Source organism: Haliotis cracherodii, unplaced genomic scaffold, assembly GCF_022045235.1.
Source record: "Haliotis cracherodii isolate W230 unplaced genomic scaffold, xgHalCrac1.p SCAF_1, whole genome shotgun sequence".
NCBI classification, from domain to species: Eukaryota; Metazoa; Mollusca; class Gastropoda; order Lepetellida; family Haliotidae; genus Haliotis; species Haliotis cracherodii.
In genome coordinates, this window is record NW_027266264.1 from 73,873,161 (window position 1) to 73,891,177 (window position 18,017).

Genomic DNA, 18,017 nt, shown 5'->3' on the forward strand with positions numbered 1-18,017 from the left:
GTCCGCATCCTCTGTCAAAGGGATGAAGTGTTACAAATACATGCTATAAATAATTCAAGTTGTTTTTGTTTTGCTTCATGTACTATCAGGATATTTTAAACAGGTAATATAATCAGCACTGGCGCGATTTCTAACGTTAAAAGTGGGTATTTGAACTTGCTCCGGCCCCGCGCTAGCTGGCTATTAGTTGGGTGCGATACTAAGTTAAGACCGTCGTTTATAAGTTGAATGAAGGTACAACCCCATGCTACATTTGCCGTGCTGAAACTGTGTAACAGAAGTTCCCGGATTATCTTTTAGTACTTATGAAACTAGGTTGACTCTTGAGCACATCACAGTCTACTTTATTCTTTTGTTTGCCTTCTAGGCTGGTGAGAATGTTGGCGCTCCTCTATACAGCGGCAATTATCACGTCAACCATCGCCACCCCTCCAGGTAACATTACACGCACCTCACTACTGCTGAGTTGGTGAGTTTTTATGTTGGTTGTTATGTTGTTCGTTTATGTTTTAGGATACAGTTTCTATGATTTAGTTTGCATGCTTATGTTTTAGAATGAGCGCGTTTCTGTTAATAGTGCGTGTTTATGTTTTAGAATTCATGTTTATGTTTTAGAATGCCTGCTTATGTTTTATGATACATCTTTATGTTTTATATTGCATGTTTATACTTAAGGATTCGTTTTTATGTTTTAGGTTGCATGTTTATGTCTTAGGTTGTATGTATATGTTTTAGGATGCGTTTTTATCTTTTATGCTTAATGTTTATGTCTTAGGTAGTATGTTTATGTTTTAGGATGCGTTTTTATCTTTTATGCTGCATGTATATGTTTTAGGTTGTATGTTTATATTTTAGGATGCGTCTTTATCTTTTATGCTGCGTCTTTATCTTTTATGCTGCATTTTTATGTCTTAGGTTGTATGTTTATGTTTTAGGATGCGTATTTATCTTTTATGCTGCATGTTTATGTCTTAGGTTGTATGTTTATGTTTTAGGATGCGTTTTTATCTTTTATGCTACATGTTTATGTCTTAGGTTGTATATTTATGTTTTAGGATGCGTATTTATCTTTTATGCTGCATGTATATGTTTTAGGTTGTATGTTTATGTTTTAGGATGCGTCTTTATCTTCTATGCTGCGTATTTATCTTTTATGCTGCATGTTTATGTCTTAGGTTGTATGTTTATGTTTTAGGATGCGTTTTTATCTTTTATGCTGCATGTTTATGTCTTAGGTTGTATATTTATGTTTTAGGATGCGTATTTATCTTTGATGCTGCATGTTTATGTTTCAGGTTGTATGTTTATGTTTTAGGATGCGTATTTATCTTTTATGCTGCGTATTTATCTTTTATGCTGCATGTTTATGTCTTAGGTTGTATGTTTATGTTTTAGGATGCGTTTTTATCTTTTATGCTGCATGTTTATGTCTTAGGTTGTATGTTTATGTTTTAGGATGCGTATTTATCTTTTATGCTGCGTATTTATCTTTTATGCTGCATGTTTATGTCTTAGGTTGTATATTTATGTTTTAGGATGCGTATTTATCTTTAATGCTGCATTTTTATGTTTTAGGTTGTATGTTTATGTTTTTGGATGCAATTTTATGTTTTAGGATGCGTATTTATCTTTTATGCTGCATGTTTTTGTCTTAGGTTGTATTTTAGGTTTAAGTCACATTTTTTTTCTTAGATAGTATGCTTATGTTTTAGGATGCGTTTTTATGTTTTGGGATGCGGTTTTATGTTTTAGGATACGTATGTTTGGTTAAGTTTGTTTGTTTGTTTTGTTTGTTTGTTTGTTGTTTAACGCCACACTCAGCAATATTACAGCTACTTGACGGCGGTCTGTAAATAATCGAGTCTGGACCAGACAATCCAGTGATTGACATCAAGAGCATCGATCCACGCAATTGGGATCAATGACATGCATCAACCAAGTCAGCAAGCCTGACCACCCGACCCCGTTAGTCGCCTCTTACGACAAGCATAGTTGCTTTTTACGGCAAGCATGGGTTGCTGGAGACCTATTCTACCCCGCATCTTCACGGGCCGTTTGGTTAAGAATGCGTATTTAAGTTTAGGCTACATTTTTCTTCTCAGATTGTAAGCTTATGTTTTCGGATGCGAAATGTTTAGATATGTTTAGATATGTTTTTATCGCATGTTTTTGTTATACGCTTATGGTTTAGGATGCGTGGTATGTTTCATGTTCCGTGTTTATGATTGCTTGCATATGTTATAGGTTGCGTGGACTATGACCCAAGATGCCCCGATATTGCGGCTTCTGGTGCGTGTTGGTCGTCAATAATGAACAAATACCTTGCAAATTGTCCCCTCTCCTGCAATGTAACAGCGCTGTGTCACCGTGAGTTGTAAACCTCATTCAATATGAGTGAGGAGTTGGCGTGGACGTTTATAGTGAGTGAGTGAGTTGGGTTTAACGCCGCTTTTAACATTATTCCAGTTATATCACGGCGTGTCAGCTTAATGTGGGAGGAAAGCCCGAAGTGATGCATGTCTCAGACGTTTACCACTTCGGTGAAACCCACGAGCACGGGTATGGTGCTGACAAACCTAGAAACATAATCAGGGCGAACCGGGATTCAAACCCACAATCATAGGTTTCTGGCGTGCCCAAGGGACGCAACTCTGCACAGCGAATCGCGGCGCCTTAGACGACTGGGCCACCCGTGCCACCAGTGGACGTTTATAACATAATGTACAATATGATGCGGATCAGGTACACAGTATTATAAATAAACGAGTAACAATGTCAATCTTATGTCAAAAATATCTTTTCAGCGTCTCTAGGCGACACCGACATTATGTGTAGATACTACCGATCCATTAAGAAATGCGAAGAGAACAAAGAAAACTGCTCTTATACATGTGGCGAGGAACTTGACAGTGAGTTGAAAAGAGTTTTAAATAAACCTATAAACATGTGTACTATGACTGTAAGAGTAAAGTGCACACGTTGTAGCACTGTCTGGTACCTAACTCACGGGTAAAGGTAAACCCCCGAGTTAAAACTGACCCCCGGGTAAAGTTGATGCACAGTGTTGAAACTGTCTTCCGGGTTGAGTTGATGCACAGTGTTGAAACTGTCTTCAAAGGTACGTTGAAGCATTGTTTGGAAAGTGAATCCCGGGATATGTTTGAGCACTGTGTTGAAACTGGTTTCTTTCGTGGCTGCTTAAGTTCGAGTATCTGTATACCTTGCACATTCACACTGTTTAATGGGGAGCGGTTAGGATGATCGGATTGAAAATGACACTGTCAATGCTCCATACAAAAGCGGGTCATCACTAATCAGCTTCTGTTCTGTAACTGAATGTACAATATTTTTATTGTATTGCTTTTTTAAGATCTCACATGCCCCATCCCGCCGGATCCGGACAACACGACGTTACTTGTGAGAAGCAAGGCCTACCTGGGTCAGATGGAACATATTTGTACCGGCCAGGGATGTACTGGGAACAGCGGCGGAGAGGCGCCTCAGTACTGCACGGAGAACCGGACTTGGGTGGGGAACCGGCACGGAGTTTGTACACGTGAGGTTTAGAGGTAGAGCGTCCACCCGGAGAGCGGAAGGTCCGGGGTTGGACCCCCAGCCGCGTGAGACCAAAAGACGTTAAAAGATGATGCTTGTAACATGTTACCCTGTCTTGCGCTCGGCATTAAGGGGCTAAAACAAGGGCACACACACACACACACACACACACACACACACACACACACACACACACACACACCACACACCACACACACACACACACACACACACACAGAGGCGGGCGTAGTGTGACTTTCTTGGTCACTTTCTTGAAAGGCAATGATGTCAACGTATAGCTAATTGCAGAGTATTATATACCAAACTGAATTCAGTCGTCAACTTTACCACGCGATTATATTCTGTACACTTGATAATAATATTAACTGGGCCGGAAATCTAGAAGAATCGAGCGTCGTACAGATCAAAGCCACTTCTACCAAAAATCAGATCGGTTTGTCAGTAGTGTCTTTCATACTTCTACATCCTCCACAGGTGTCTGCGAGGACAGCATGACGCGGCGCTGGTGTATCGTACTTAACAACCAGTACAATGCATGTGTCTTCGGGCCAGCCTCGTTCTGGGGAGACTGTGGCCGGACATGCGACGTGGGCGCCCTCTGTCACAGTAAGATCATTGCACTTATTTGAATTGGGTATTGAGACAATTAAAATTGGGCATGTGCTAAAGGGATGAGTAATCGTTGGAAAGATGTAACCAAACTTTTAAAAGAAACGTTATCTTTGTATTATCACATGTGTGTATTGACATGCGTACATGCGAAATAATATTATGTCCGGACGATTTTTCATGTCAAACATCGTCAACCCGTTTCTTTCGCTGTCTGGACGAGGTCCTACATATTGCTGATGTGACTATAATTATGAACGCCTATATGATTCCGCGTCTCCCAATATTTCAATCAACTAATGTAAGGAATTTATATAATACTCTTAAAAAAAAACCGCAAAGCGGTTTTGGTGTCAGGTAGGAAAAATAATATACGAGGAACCGTACAAGATATTAAGCAAAATTGTTGTGGAGAGAACACTTGGTGATTGTAGTCATCTCAGTTATCGGTACATAGGAAAAGTCCAAGGTGAAGGTCAGCTACCATCAATAACGAGTATGTCCCCCGTTGGAATCTATAGCGGCCTGACATCTGTCCATGGAAGAGTCGAGTATGCGAATTACATCATGGGGAATGGTAGCCCACTCGGCCTGCAACGCATTAGCCAACTGCTGCAACGTCTGGGGTTGTGGTTGACGTCGGCGTTGCCGTCTATCCAATTCATCCGACAGGCGCTCTATCGGGTTCACATCCGGGGATCTGGAGGGCCAGGGGAGAACATCAACGTTGTTGTTGTGTAGACAGGCTCGCGCTGTATGCGGTCAAACGTTGTCCTGCTGGAATACACCGTTGGGAGGACGTGTGGTAGTAGAATTTCGTTGATGTATCGTTGAGACGTAAATTTGCCCTGGATATGGACCAAACCTGTCCTGCCATGATAAGAGATAGCCGCCCACATCATAACGCTACCCCCACCAAACCTGTCCAGTTCCTGTACGCAGTTTCCGGCGTAACGTTCTCCCCGATGTCTGTAGACCCGTGCTCTTCCATCCTCTCGACGGAGGAGAAATCTTGAATCTCTCCATCGCAGTTGATGCTATATCCTGTGTTGACGACACCAATGCAGTCTCTGTTGACGATGTTGTCGACTCAATATGACGCGTCAAACAGGACGTCTTGCTCGTAGACCTGCTGCTCTTAAACGGTTTCGTACGGTCTGGTCGGAGATTCTGCGTAGTCCGGGTATTTGGGATGCGGTTGGGGTGGCTGTGGTCGTCCTTTCACGTCGGTGGCGAAGTCGGATGGAGCGATCTTGGGCGGGGGTGCTTACTCGGGGTTCGTCCCGACCTTAACCGATCACGTGTTGACCCATGCTGTTAAAACCGACCCCGTAGCCTTGTGTTGGTGCTGGGCGCTACATGGAAAACCCTGGATACAGCTGATCGGGATTCCCCTGCCTGCAAGCGGCCTATGACGTTGTTTCTTTGCACTTCTCTTATTCTTGGTTTGTTGTTGAACTGTCACTGGTCGATTGACGCCGATGCCAGGCAATAAAAAACAGTGCACTTTAATACCGTTCATAGTCCGGCTGCACGTGCAGTACGTGCAGCTCCATGGACCTTTTGTTAATGCACTGGGTGCGTTTTTCCGAATCGTACGCGTTTCCCGATTAATGGTTTGCATGTCCTTGTGATCATTTTGATCCGGGAAATTTGTCACTGACACTATAACACATTAAACCTCTTCATTTTGCACCTCTTGGTCAGCTAATTTTTCTTTTATTGCCAAAATATCCGTAATACGTTTCTTTAAATTTGAAGAGTATATAATATATAATGCTGAGCCACAAATATCTCAATCTCACTAAAAGTAGATCTCAAATCTGATTTCAATGAGATTACAAGTATCTAAAAGTGCCACTGAACGCATGCCATTTCTGTTGTGTTAGTGGAGATTGGCGAGGCCGACTGTCAGTGTGGGGAGTACGCCAGGAAGGGCCTGTGTGAGACGGACGCCATCACAAGGAACACCTGCCCATACACCTGCTGGAAGCGGGCAAGTAAGTAGAATGAAATGATGTCCTAAGCAATTCCATATTTTGACGTGTAGGTATGTTACGTGTTTGTCCAAGTGAACACTTGATTTGCCTTTGCATGTGTTTGTGACCGATGCCACTAGTATGGCAGTATAGACTTACCTTTTCGACAACACTAGTTTCATCACTAATTGATTCCTGCTTATAATATCCGAGCTGCTTTTGGTAGAGATATATTTTGATTATGGAAAGGGTTTTGTCGCTTTTATTGTAAAATATTAGAATATGAGGACATTTCAAGATTGTACTGTAAAACTTTAGGACATAAGGCTGAACGGGTCATTGCAATTTGGTGGGTCACACCTATCACCAATGTAACAGTTGCAGTTGAAGGTAGAAATCACTAACAGGCAAATTCGTAAAAAGCACGTGACCATCTCACGTGCGCAATTTACACATGAAACATTATCACGAGACCTATACAAGGTCAGGGTTGTCCTGTTATCTGGGGAATTGCACAACAGCAAACACATGTCGCGACTGAGTAATGCAGAAAAAAAACAAAGCCATCTGCTTGGAAACGGATGAATCCAGGTCGGCCATAGCCAAGGTGTTTCATCCTCAAGCACCATTACGAGGCTCTTCACCCGTTATCAACACCACGTAACTTTCCCAGATCCGGAAGACCACGTAACTACCATAGCCAGGGACCGCTACATCCGGGCATGTCTCGTGCGGCAAAGAACCACCAAGACAAGCCCCACAGCATTCGCGCTAGAGTAGGTCTTCGGTCCAGGCGGCCTGTTCGAGGTGTCGTTTTGAAGGCTTAAGGGAGTTAGCTGACTTTAAAAGTCGTGGAAACCTGAAAAAAGTCAGTTAACTCCCTTGCGCTGCTCACCAGATATGCAAAATCATTATCGGACGAGTTGGATAGATAGCTGCGACAGCGTCAACCACAGCCCAAGACTATAACACAGATGGCACTGTCACTACAGGCTGATTTGTCCACCACGCCCCAGGTCGATTCATTGCCTTCATTGCTTCCATGGGCAGGAAATGTCCGACAGTACTTTTCTACCAGGGTGAGCACACGCGATACTGACTTCTGATGGTCGTGACCTTTGATCTTTGACATGTGTCTACATCAGCGACTAATGTAAACTATAGTAGCCTGTGTCACGTATGAACATTTAGCTGCTTTCCGTCGATCCATTATAAATGAACCCATCAAGGTTCCCCAATAATGCATGTGCGTTCCTGGTTGGTGTGAGCGTGTATCTGTTTTATTTACCACCGAACCCCCTTCACAAACCGAATAGCCGCAAAACTGCTGATGCGGCATTAAGCAATACCCACTCACTCACAAACCATGTAATCAAACAAAGATAAATCTAATTTCTGTAAGAGGCACACCTTATTGTCAATGGGATCATGGGAGCACTATTACTCCCTCTGACGTCTATGACCAGTGGTTCACCGTGACATCCAGACGAGGAAGCGTATGATCAGTTGATTTATGACCATGGATCAAGGGGATAAATTACTTGTCTATGACATGTTGTGCCGTGGTAGCCATCCGATGTGGCATTGGTGAAACTTGTTTTGTGAATTGTGTTCATTGAAAGTCGAAGGTTTCCCGTCAGAGCCTCCGTATAGACTAACATATAGTCAAGGTGCAGGACCACCGTCAATACTTCCTGGGTTTGTAAACACGGCGTTGTTCTATTACCCGTGAATACACACAACCGCTCTGCCGAGTAGTTCTTTTCAAGAAAATCGAGCACAGAAAAAGAGATATCGAGCAAAACTGTGGGTCCAGCGAGAGGGAAATCAGCAAGTGTTCTGATAAATGGGTTTTTAGATTACACTAGACAAATCCGGGGTAGAATAGGTCTTCAGCAACCCATGCTTGCCGTAAAAGGCGTCTATGCTTGTCGTAAGAGGCGACTAACGGGATTGGGTGGAGAGGCTCGCCTGCCTGGTTGATGCATGTTATTATATGCCAAATATTGCGTAGATCGATGCGTATGATGTCAGTCACTGGATTGTCTGGTCCTGACTCGAGTATTTACAGACCGCCGTCATGTAGCTGGAATGGCAATGGTTCTCGTGCTACATGTGCCTCGGCGTTGCGGTCATCAGCTTTACACATTACTTCTATGGCAGGCCATGGTAGGGTTCCTACAAAGTTCAGGTTCGGAATAGGGCTGCTTTGACTTCCCATGACTTATGGACGGCCTCATTTCATCGCTTGACACGCCTCACCACAATACCGCTTATCGGCCGACTGTATTCACGATGATGGCCGTGAGAAATTGATAAAGCGATAACGCGAGACGAGAAAGCGATAACACGAAACGAGAAAGCGATAACATGAGACGAGAAAGCGATAACGCGAGACGAGAAAGCGATAACGCGAGACGAGAAAGCGATAACACGGTATGACAAAGCGATACCACGAGATTAGAAAGCGATACCACGAGACGGGAAAGCGATACCACGAGACGAGAAAGCGATACCACGAGACGAGAAAGCGATAACACGAGATGAGAAAGCGATAGCACGAGATGAGAAAGCGATAACACGAGACGAGAAAGCGATACCACGAGACAAGAAAGCGATACCACGAGATGAGAAATCGATAACACGAGATGAAAAAGCGATACCACGAGACGGAAAAGCGATAACACGAGTCGAGAAAGCAACATGTACACCCCATTCTCGTATCTGTTATCGCTTTCTCGATTTCTCACGGTAAAGCAATATCCCCACTTTTCCAATATAGGAGTGTTATGTGTTATGTGTTTCTATACGATTAAAAGTATATACGTAAAAAAACAGTAAAGAATTGTTAAACCACACCTCGGATGAACATTAGAATTTTGTTTAAATCGCCTATACCATTATGCACGGGCATGCCTTGCTGTTTTTGTTTGTTTGATGTTTAACGCCGCACTCAGCAATATTCCTGCTATATGACAGAGGTCTGTAAATAATTGAGGCTGGACCAGACAATCCAGTGGTTGACATAATGAGCATCGATCTACGCAACTGGCCGAAACATGAGGTATTTAGAAACTGCTTACAAGACACGAGGTGTTTCGGGTTATCTGTCTATGATGGATGTAAGCACTCAATACAACATTCGATCAATCGATCTCTCCAGATTGGTTATCCGTAAATACATGTAGCCAACGGGATCGGGTGGTCAGGCTCGCTGTCTTGGTTGATGCATGTCAACGTATCCCAATTGCGTGGATCGATGCACATGATGTCAATCACTGGATTGTCTGGTCCAGACTCGATTATTTACAGACCGCCGTCATATGACTGTAATATTGCTGAGTGCGGCGTTTAACAAGAGAAGCAAACAAAAACTACGCCGATTATGACACCAGGCATTCCCTACATGTATCTCGGAGAAGCACACATTCAAAGACAATACCGACTTCTATGGTTGCAGCTACCTCTTGTGGACCTCCCCCCGACTACCCCTTTACATACCCCAGTCATAACGGAACTCAGTACTTGGACGTCATCGAAATCAAATGTCGCCAAGGTTACAAAAGTCTCACTGGGAACCCGACGCTGGGCTGTAATAGGTTTGGCCAGTGGGTTTTTTCAAGGCGCTTAAGGATTTTCTGCACCCGTGAGTATTTAGATGTTACAACTGAATTTCCACTTGTCAGTGTTTCCGGTCCTCCGTTCATATTTGTATTCCTCTGGTATCAGTATTCTCTTGAACATATACATTTTGTATTTCATGAAACACAATCAGTTTTCAAAAATATAAATGAAAATCGCCGCGATTTTCGAGTTCCCCGTTCAAACGAAAACGAAAGATGTGGGTATCACTTCCTTAACAGCCATGTACCAAATCCTGAACCGCCAAGTGTCAATTCTTTAACCGCCAAGTGTCAATTCCTTTACCATAAAGTGTCAGTTACTTATAATTAGCATCAAGTCCCATTGAGCATTCTCCTTAACAACCAAGTTTAATTCTTTAACGACCAAGTGTCCGTTCCTTAACCGTGAAGCATCAGTTCCTTAACTCCAGCTTTAGTTACTTAACCAACACGAAGTGCAAAGATGGCTAGTTAGTGATCTATTTTTCTGGCATTTGTGTGGCCCCAATATGTCCTGAGCGACCATTAATGTTGAGATTCTGTTAAGACACCAATGGATATGTATTCACACTACTTGGAACATGGATATATAGCCAGCACCAGAACACACATCACAAACCTACATGTATATCTCTCCACGACTCTTCACACAGAACCGGAAGTAAGCACATGGAAATAGTTCAGAACCACACCTTAATACCATCATATTCTGAACTTCCATGTAACCAAGTCTTTGAAAGTAATTTAGATGTGATACACGTACGGAAGAGAATTTATTCACCTGATCAAGGTGTATACTCCGAAACGTTGTGTTCCTCATAATAAAGAAGTTGACATCCATAAATTCTCTTCCTTCCAAGGCAGTCGGGTAGCCTTGTGGTTAAAGAGTTCGCTCGTCACGCCGAAGACCCGGGTTCGATTCACGACATGGGTACAATGTGTGAAGCCCATTTCTGGTGTCCCCCGCCGTAATATTGCTGGAATATTGCTAAAAGCGGCGTGAAAGCATACTCACTCACTCACTTACTTACTTCCATGTTAACCTTCGGAAAAAAATCGACAAATGACCTTGACCCTTTTTTTGTCAATGTCAACGATACTCCCAACACTTGATAAACAAATGGTATAAGGACATGTTTCTCCAGATTGTCGCAAAGATTGGGTCATGTTTTTATTAATATAACAGAGTAAGCAATTTAAAGGGCAGCCGAATAACTATTGTCATGGAATAATTACAAACTATAGCCCTCGACACTTGAAATAGAATCAAGAAATATCGCGATGATTCATTAACGAAGATTGATGCATGCGTGCTAATACGTATAAAGTAAAAACATTTCATTCCGCCGATAAGGAATATTACTTACAGTAATGACAAACATTTCAAAGCGCGCTTTTCACGAAATGTCCATTGTCTCAGCGATAAAAATCAGTTTTTGAGTTTTGACCACGTGGTTACAATACGACTGAGGATGGTCTGGCATGCGTTCAATAGGCCGAGGCGCTTTCTGAGCGCTTACTTAGCGCTCTCCGCGGGCGCTCGGGTTTAATCGAATGATCTGCCGCCGGCAGAGGGCGCGGTTTTCAAAATGGCGTTGCAGACTGATTTTAGCAATATTGTTGAACATTGTGTATGTAAAGTATTATTGTTTAGAATAAAGATACGATAAACTTTCCGTTAGTTAGACGGTCACCGATCAGACAACAAAACTCTATTTTATGGCATTATCGTGATTTATCATCCAAAACTGGCTCCCACAGGAGATATCGCTTGGATTAGATCAAGCGATATCTACACTGTAGATATCGCTGCAGTGAAATTACATCACAATGCTTTGCAGACCATTGTGACGTCACTGGTTACCATGACGTCACAATCAAATGACATCATTAATGGCTCTGCTACTAAAGCTGATAGCAGTACGTTTTACACTGAAGACCCTGCTAATTACTGTCTACAAATTGAAAAGGTTGGAAGAATGATATTGGATGATAAATAAAATCTCACCCTTGTGTCTTTTGATATCAAACATATCAACACTCGTTGATAAAAGTGGCAAAAATCCTCGGCAAGCCTCGGAATTTTTCCACTTTTATCAACTCGTGTTGATATATTTGACATCAAAAGACACTCGGGTGAGATTCTCTATATACGTCGACCCAACTCATGTAATCCTACCGACTTATTTAACATTGGAAAATCAAAATATAGACTAGATTGTCAGTGACACTTGACACTGAATGAGATTTCTCAGTTCGCTGTACACTAATTAGTGGTAGATGGGCTTGTCGGGGATCAGATATCAGTTCTCTACACACGTTAGGTCGCTGTAGAGAGTTGGTTATGTACGTAAATTTTATATGATAATATATAGGAGATAAATCGTGGATTTTGTTGCATCCGTTTGTTCGCTCTATCCGTGTTCGTTATACTCGTGTCGTACTGTATTTACAAACGTACTGGGGTAAATAAAATACAGTCGAATTGGAACGTTAGGTGAATAAGGACTTCTGGTTCTGCATTGAAGCTATCGAAGATGTGGATTTAAGAACCCAAATAAAATCTTATTTCTTAAAACTGCATTCCAGGTATTTTATTTACCAGGTATTTGGGTAAAACATAATGGTTTGATGTTTATATTCATATATATTTAATTTCAGTATATTCTGGACAGTTATTAAGGAGAATAAATACATCGGGTAAGACATGTCACTATATTGCCAAAACGGCCGGAACAAAGTCTCATAAATCACAAAAAATAATTAATTATCTATAGGATTAGAAAAAAATCGAGTTACTAAAAATCGTATGTGCACTGGTGCAATATCGTTCATGCGCACTAGTATATTTTATTACTTGCGCGTGAAGAGATCACCCGTTTAATAAACATACAGCTGTATTAAACATTGTGTAATACCAAAACGCGTGCTTATGTACTCTCGGAACACGTTTCACGAACAAATATTGAAAGCTCTCAGCATCCCTTGGCTTATTCAACGACATTGCGTGTGGAGTTGAGTTGAGAGGAGCTTATGCACACCCGATGACCCCAGCAACCTTGTTGCTAGGCTGACGTCACACTGCATTGTTTCGCTGATGGATCTTGCAACAAAATTCCACAAATTACGTCATTGGGTATTGTGACGTTATTGTAAACTTTGAGGTGCAAGGCCCGTTCCACAAGGCGATCGTATTGTAGCGCAACGACAGTCGTTAGTCTGTTAAAGTATGTGAGTTGCGATAGTCTTAGCCCTACGATAATTTTGTGAATTCTAAAGGTGGACTGTTGTATGGTATTAAATTCATACGTTTCAACTTTTGACGTGTTTAAAGTATTATTCTGTTAAACTCAATTGGACTATGCCGTGGATCGTGTAGGTGTCAGCCTATTCATACTCAACAGTATAATTCTAAAAACGTTATAAATGGCAAGTAATAAATAAAATACTAAACTCGCTCCCGTGTAAAACCAATTTTATTAAACTCGTGAATAGTTGTGGTATCTGACCTCGCTTTCGCTCGGCAGATACAACTATTCACTCGTTTCATAAAATTGGTATAACACGGGAACTCGTTTAGTATTCTATATGTATGTCATCCGGGCGGCATCCTCTTTCAAATTTTATTCTGACACAAGAACGACGTCATAGCTGAAAACTGTTGACGTCATTAACAATTGTGGTGTTCTAAGACGGCGGTCGTGATCTGTGCATTTCTCTAAAGGAAAGCTCAGATGGATTAAGAAATAATAGGTAACAAAGAAGTTATTACACTCGCATGTTTGTCATACTGATTTTACGAAACTCGTCTAAGAATAAATGTATTACCCTCGCTCTCGTTCGGGAAAAACAATATTTCCAGGGGGGTGTTTTTTTAGTCAACACTTGGGGATTCCTGGTTATGTTTATTGACCAAAAGTAATCTATGCATGCATATTGTATGATTCAACTAAATGGATCGGTGACTTGGTGGATTGTGTTTCATTGTACCCCGACGGCCATTCGTCACCACTTGCCCCTTTCAGTAACATAACTGCTTGTCCTCGAATAACACAAGTTGGTCACGAATGCCCCGAAGGCATGGTATGTTGTCCAAATCAACCACTGGTAAAGTTGTCAGGGACAAAACCGATTATTTACAGGCCGCCCTGATATTGTTGGAATATTGTAACTGCAGTAAAAAAACAACAATTCGCAATGTTTTAGATTTATTTAAGACAAGATAGACACCTATGAAAATATCTTAATTTACGTTTCCTGTTTCGACAAATGAAGGTTTATATCGCATAATAATACATGTCAAATGTTTACAAAAAGAAATCATATGGGTGTTATTGGGAAAAAACTGCAACTTCATACCAAATTTTATTATACATGTATCTTGTTCACAAACAGACGCATGAAAAGGATTTTTTCTGTACTGAAATTAACATGGGTTGCAAGGGAAAATACTCCGTGCTGCGAGAGACTTCAAAATGCAGCTAAAACAATTGGAATGTCCTGGTTTTAACAAGTGAAAAGTCTTCCAATAAATGTATTTACTTATGTGGTGGTATCAAACTTCACCACTGAGTCCGTGTATGTCTAACAAGTTGTTCCATGTCGAAAATGTAATGTTCACAGGCCCCGCATTTGTCCAAGTCCGCCATCTTTGTCCCTCGGCGTGCCTCCTCCTCAGTATGCGCGGAGGCGCCAGAAAGCGCTCTCAGCGTGTGTTCCGTTCATTAGGAAATATTCGGAGGTGCTCGCTAGCGCTCGCTGGCGCCTCGGCACCAAACGGCTTATTGAATGCACGCCAGGCGAAGGCGAGTTACTATATATATATAACAGCGTGTGTAGCGTACGCACATTACCAGCACGAACTGAATGAAAGTCACGTGCAGATGTAGTATTAAAAGCGCTATTCACCAAGGTCACTGCTAGAAATAACCGCTCGCAGTCACCTGATTCTCACCCGGACTGTAACCACGTGATCAAAATAATGAACCTTTCTTGAAAAGTGCACTTCGCATGTTTTGGCATTACTGTAAATAATATTCCTCATTGTTTTCGGTTTCTGTATTTGAATATGGATACGTCACTTTATAAGCAAGCAAAATGTGTCCAGAAAATAAATACAGGATAGGAGTTTGAATGTTTTACATTTCTTTATGAGATAATGATTTTGCAAAGGACCACACCCTTGACTAAATGTGACTATTTCGGTCCTTAGCAAATGTTCAGTAGTACATAGTTTATTTTTCATGTGTATATATGTAACTTCCTCGCATGCATTATGTATAGTGGAGTTAAACAATATATACCCAACGCGTCTTTTCAGTCTATGGTTTTATTTCAGCCCTCAGACCAAAAATCACTAGTGACGTCACTTCCGTCACAACAACCTTCATCCTGAAGGTGACTCCGACCAGCGGCCTGACTCTTGGATACCTCACTGACTCACCAGAACTCACCCTCCGGGACTGTCTCGATCAGTGTCGTCTGGTGTCCACGTGCACACACGTAACCTTCGACGAGCAGACGAACAACTGCACCACCCTGAGCATAATCACAACGCCACCGCGTGTCTTGATCAATGAAAGCTATATTTGGACCAAATGGCACTGAAGTGAGTTTTGTATTACTCCGGAATTTGAAGTCAAAGGATCTTAGCACGCCATGTGACGTAAAAGTTCATCGCGACTTGTAACCCCAATGGCCCCTAACAACACTAGACAAATAAGAATAATCATTATGCTAGATATAAATTTAAACGTAATTGCCCTTGATGCATTAAAAGATAAACAAAGCGGGTCTTTTTATTACTAAATTTACGGATCCAACTCAAAATTTTAAAATATACAGGGAAACTATTAATTTGTGAAATATACAGATTCATTACTGCGAAACCCTATTTCTGTTATGAAGTAATACCCAAAGTAGGCCAATATAGTGAGTGAGTGAGTGAGTGAGTTGGGTTTAATGCCGCTTTTAACAGTATTCCAGTTATATCGCGGCGTGTCAGCTTAATGCGGGAGGAAAGCCCGGAGTGATGCAGGTCTCAGACGTTTACCACTTCGGTGAAACCCACGATCACTGGTATGGTGGTGACAAACCTAGAAACATAATCGAAGCGAACCGGGATTTGAACCCACAATCATAGGTTTCTGGCGTGCCCAAGGGACGCAACTCTGCACAGCGAATCGCGGCGCCTTAGACTATTGTGCCACTCCCAGGCCAATATAGGAAAGGAATAAGCCTTTAATCATATTAAAAAAAATATCTCATTTAAATTTTTCTTTCATGTCAAACATCCACCATGCAGTGTAGTTTCGGAAATGAAAGCAAGTAATATAAACCTAACCATGGTTCAAGTATCTTTCAAAGAAAATCACAATGGAGTCAACACGTGGCTTCCCCTGACTCCAGTATCTCATAATCAAAACCACCTTGAGTAATTCCTTTTTCATGCATATTTGTACGATAATTTAACACTCGAAGTTTTTTCTGTGCAATTCAGAACACTTGTGATTTGTAGTTAGAGTACATGTACACTCAAAGTGTTCATCCGGTTACAATAGCCGACATGACGTCACAACGACTTGTTTATGTTACGTTCCGTACGTGGTGAAAGATATAGAGGAACAACTTCCGGTTCACGTGGGAATCTCAATGCAAATGACGTGATTCCTCTCCGGTGTCGAAAACAATATGATGTGACGGTATCTATTGTTCATAACGTGAGTAAATAATTCAGAGATAATCTCATTGGAGATGATAATGAATGGTGGTGACCAAAATAATATATTGGCAATAAGCTAAGCTTAGAACTTACAGTCAATTTAAGGGTTTCAAAATGTTGTTGAATATTATGTTTTAAATGTCAAATATGGGGACCACCGTTGAATTTTAGCTTTTTTTAGATGTGGATAATTACCCCCTGCCATAGATACAACCATCTTCTGGAACAATTTATCCACAATTGTTTAAACAGGTTAATAACAGAATTATTGAAGATGAATTACATATTTTAATATCATGACCGTTTTATTATTTAAGACACGCAATTTAAAATGATTGTATGTTATTAAATCCTACCTTCAGTTCTCAGTAAATTACATAAACTTTTATATATTTTAAGTCAGAAAATTTACAACTCGCAGTGCCAGGCATACTTTATAAAATGTATCAACGAAAACAATTATTTAAGTCATGAACATTTTGTTAAAGCATTATGCATATCATACCTTGTACAAGTATTATATTGTTTGTACACGATACGAACAATATCCTTCTTATGTTTTATGTACATATGCATTTACTGTCTTTTGGTGTCTCATAACCCTTATGGCTGGACGTTATTCTTAAATTATATGTCCATTTTTTTTATACACAGCTTATGTAACGTGTGACGCGTAAGAAACTATGTATACATTTACAATGCAGATTCTTGTTGCGAATGTTCTGCATTCTTTAAGTTATTTGTTAATTTACAAATTAGACGTTATATTTGACATATCACATTATGGTCCACTCCCGTTACAACCAACACAGGCTTTATCTGATATTAAACAGAATTCGGAGTGATCAAACAGAACAATAATAACCCCGAACCCCTTTACCCCCGAGTTTTAGGTAAATGGCAGCCATTTTACTTCGATATGACGGGGGTGCACTAAAACATTTATCATGAGTGATATACTTATCTGGTTTAGATCTGGTAGAACATATATCGACGTATCACATTTCATGCAGCATTTGACGACTGTTACACTATTTATGAATGATAATGTTATTATCTAACATCGTGGACCCGTGAAGATCCGGTGTAGAATAGTTCTTCAGCAACCTATGTTTACCGTAAAAGGTGACTATGCTTGTCGTAAAAGGTGACTATGCTTGTCGTAAAAGGTGACTATGCTTGTCGTAAAAGGTGACTATGCTTGTCGTAAAAGGTGACTATGCTTGTCGTAAAAGGTGACTATGCTTGTCGTAAGAGGCGACTAACGGGATCGGGTGGTCAGGCTCGCTGACTTGGATAATGCATGTCATCGTGTCCCAATTGCGTGGATCGATCTCATGATGTCAGTGACTGGATTGTCTGGTCCAGACTCGATTATTTACAGACCGCCGTCATATAGATGGATTATTGCTGAGTGCGGCGTTAAACAACAAACAAAGAAAACAAACCTACTATCGTGAAAACATGTGGTGTACACATATTCTATGTAGAGTTTTTACCAAAGCCACT

The 18,017-nt window shown here is 41.2% G+C and overlaps 1 protein-coding gene across 1 annotated transcript; it reads left to right on the forward strand.

Moving 5' to 3' along the window:
• The first annotated feature begins 377 nt into the window (after window positions 1–377).
• Window positions 378–15,394, forward strand: LOC139468493 (uncharacterized). Its single transcript, XM_071250480.1, has 8 exons — window positions 378–435; window positions 2,245–2,367; window positions 2,805–2,909; window positions 3,371–3,556; window positions 4,051–4,182; window positions 6,075–6,185; window positions 9,625–9,810; window positions 15,126–15,394. The coding sequence occupies exons 1-8, from the start codon at window positions 378–380 to the stop codon at window positions 15,392–15,394; spliced, it is 1,170 nt and encodes a 389-aa protein (XP_071106581.1).
• Window positions 15,395–18,017: the final 2,623 nt, after the last annotated feature.

Bases quoted from the DNA above. Each gene is read 5' to 3' on its own strand.
- LOC139468493 (XM_071250480.1), top strand. From the start codon at position 378: ATGTTGGCGCTCCTCTATACAGCGGCAATTATCACGTCAACCATCGCC. The intron at 4,183-6,074 runs GTAAGATCATTG...CTGTTGTGTTAG, and splicing joins CGTGGGCGCCCTCTGTCACA to TGGAGATTGGCGAGGCCGAC. The intron at 9,811-15,125 runs GTGAGTATTTAG...GTTTTATTTCAG, and splicing joins CTTAAGGATTTTCTGCACCC to CCCTCAGACCAAAAATCACT.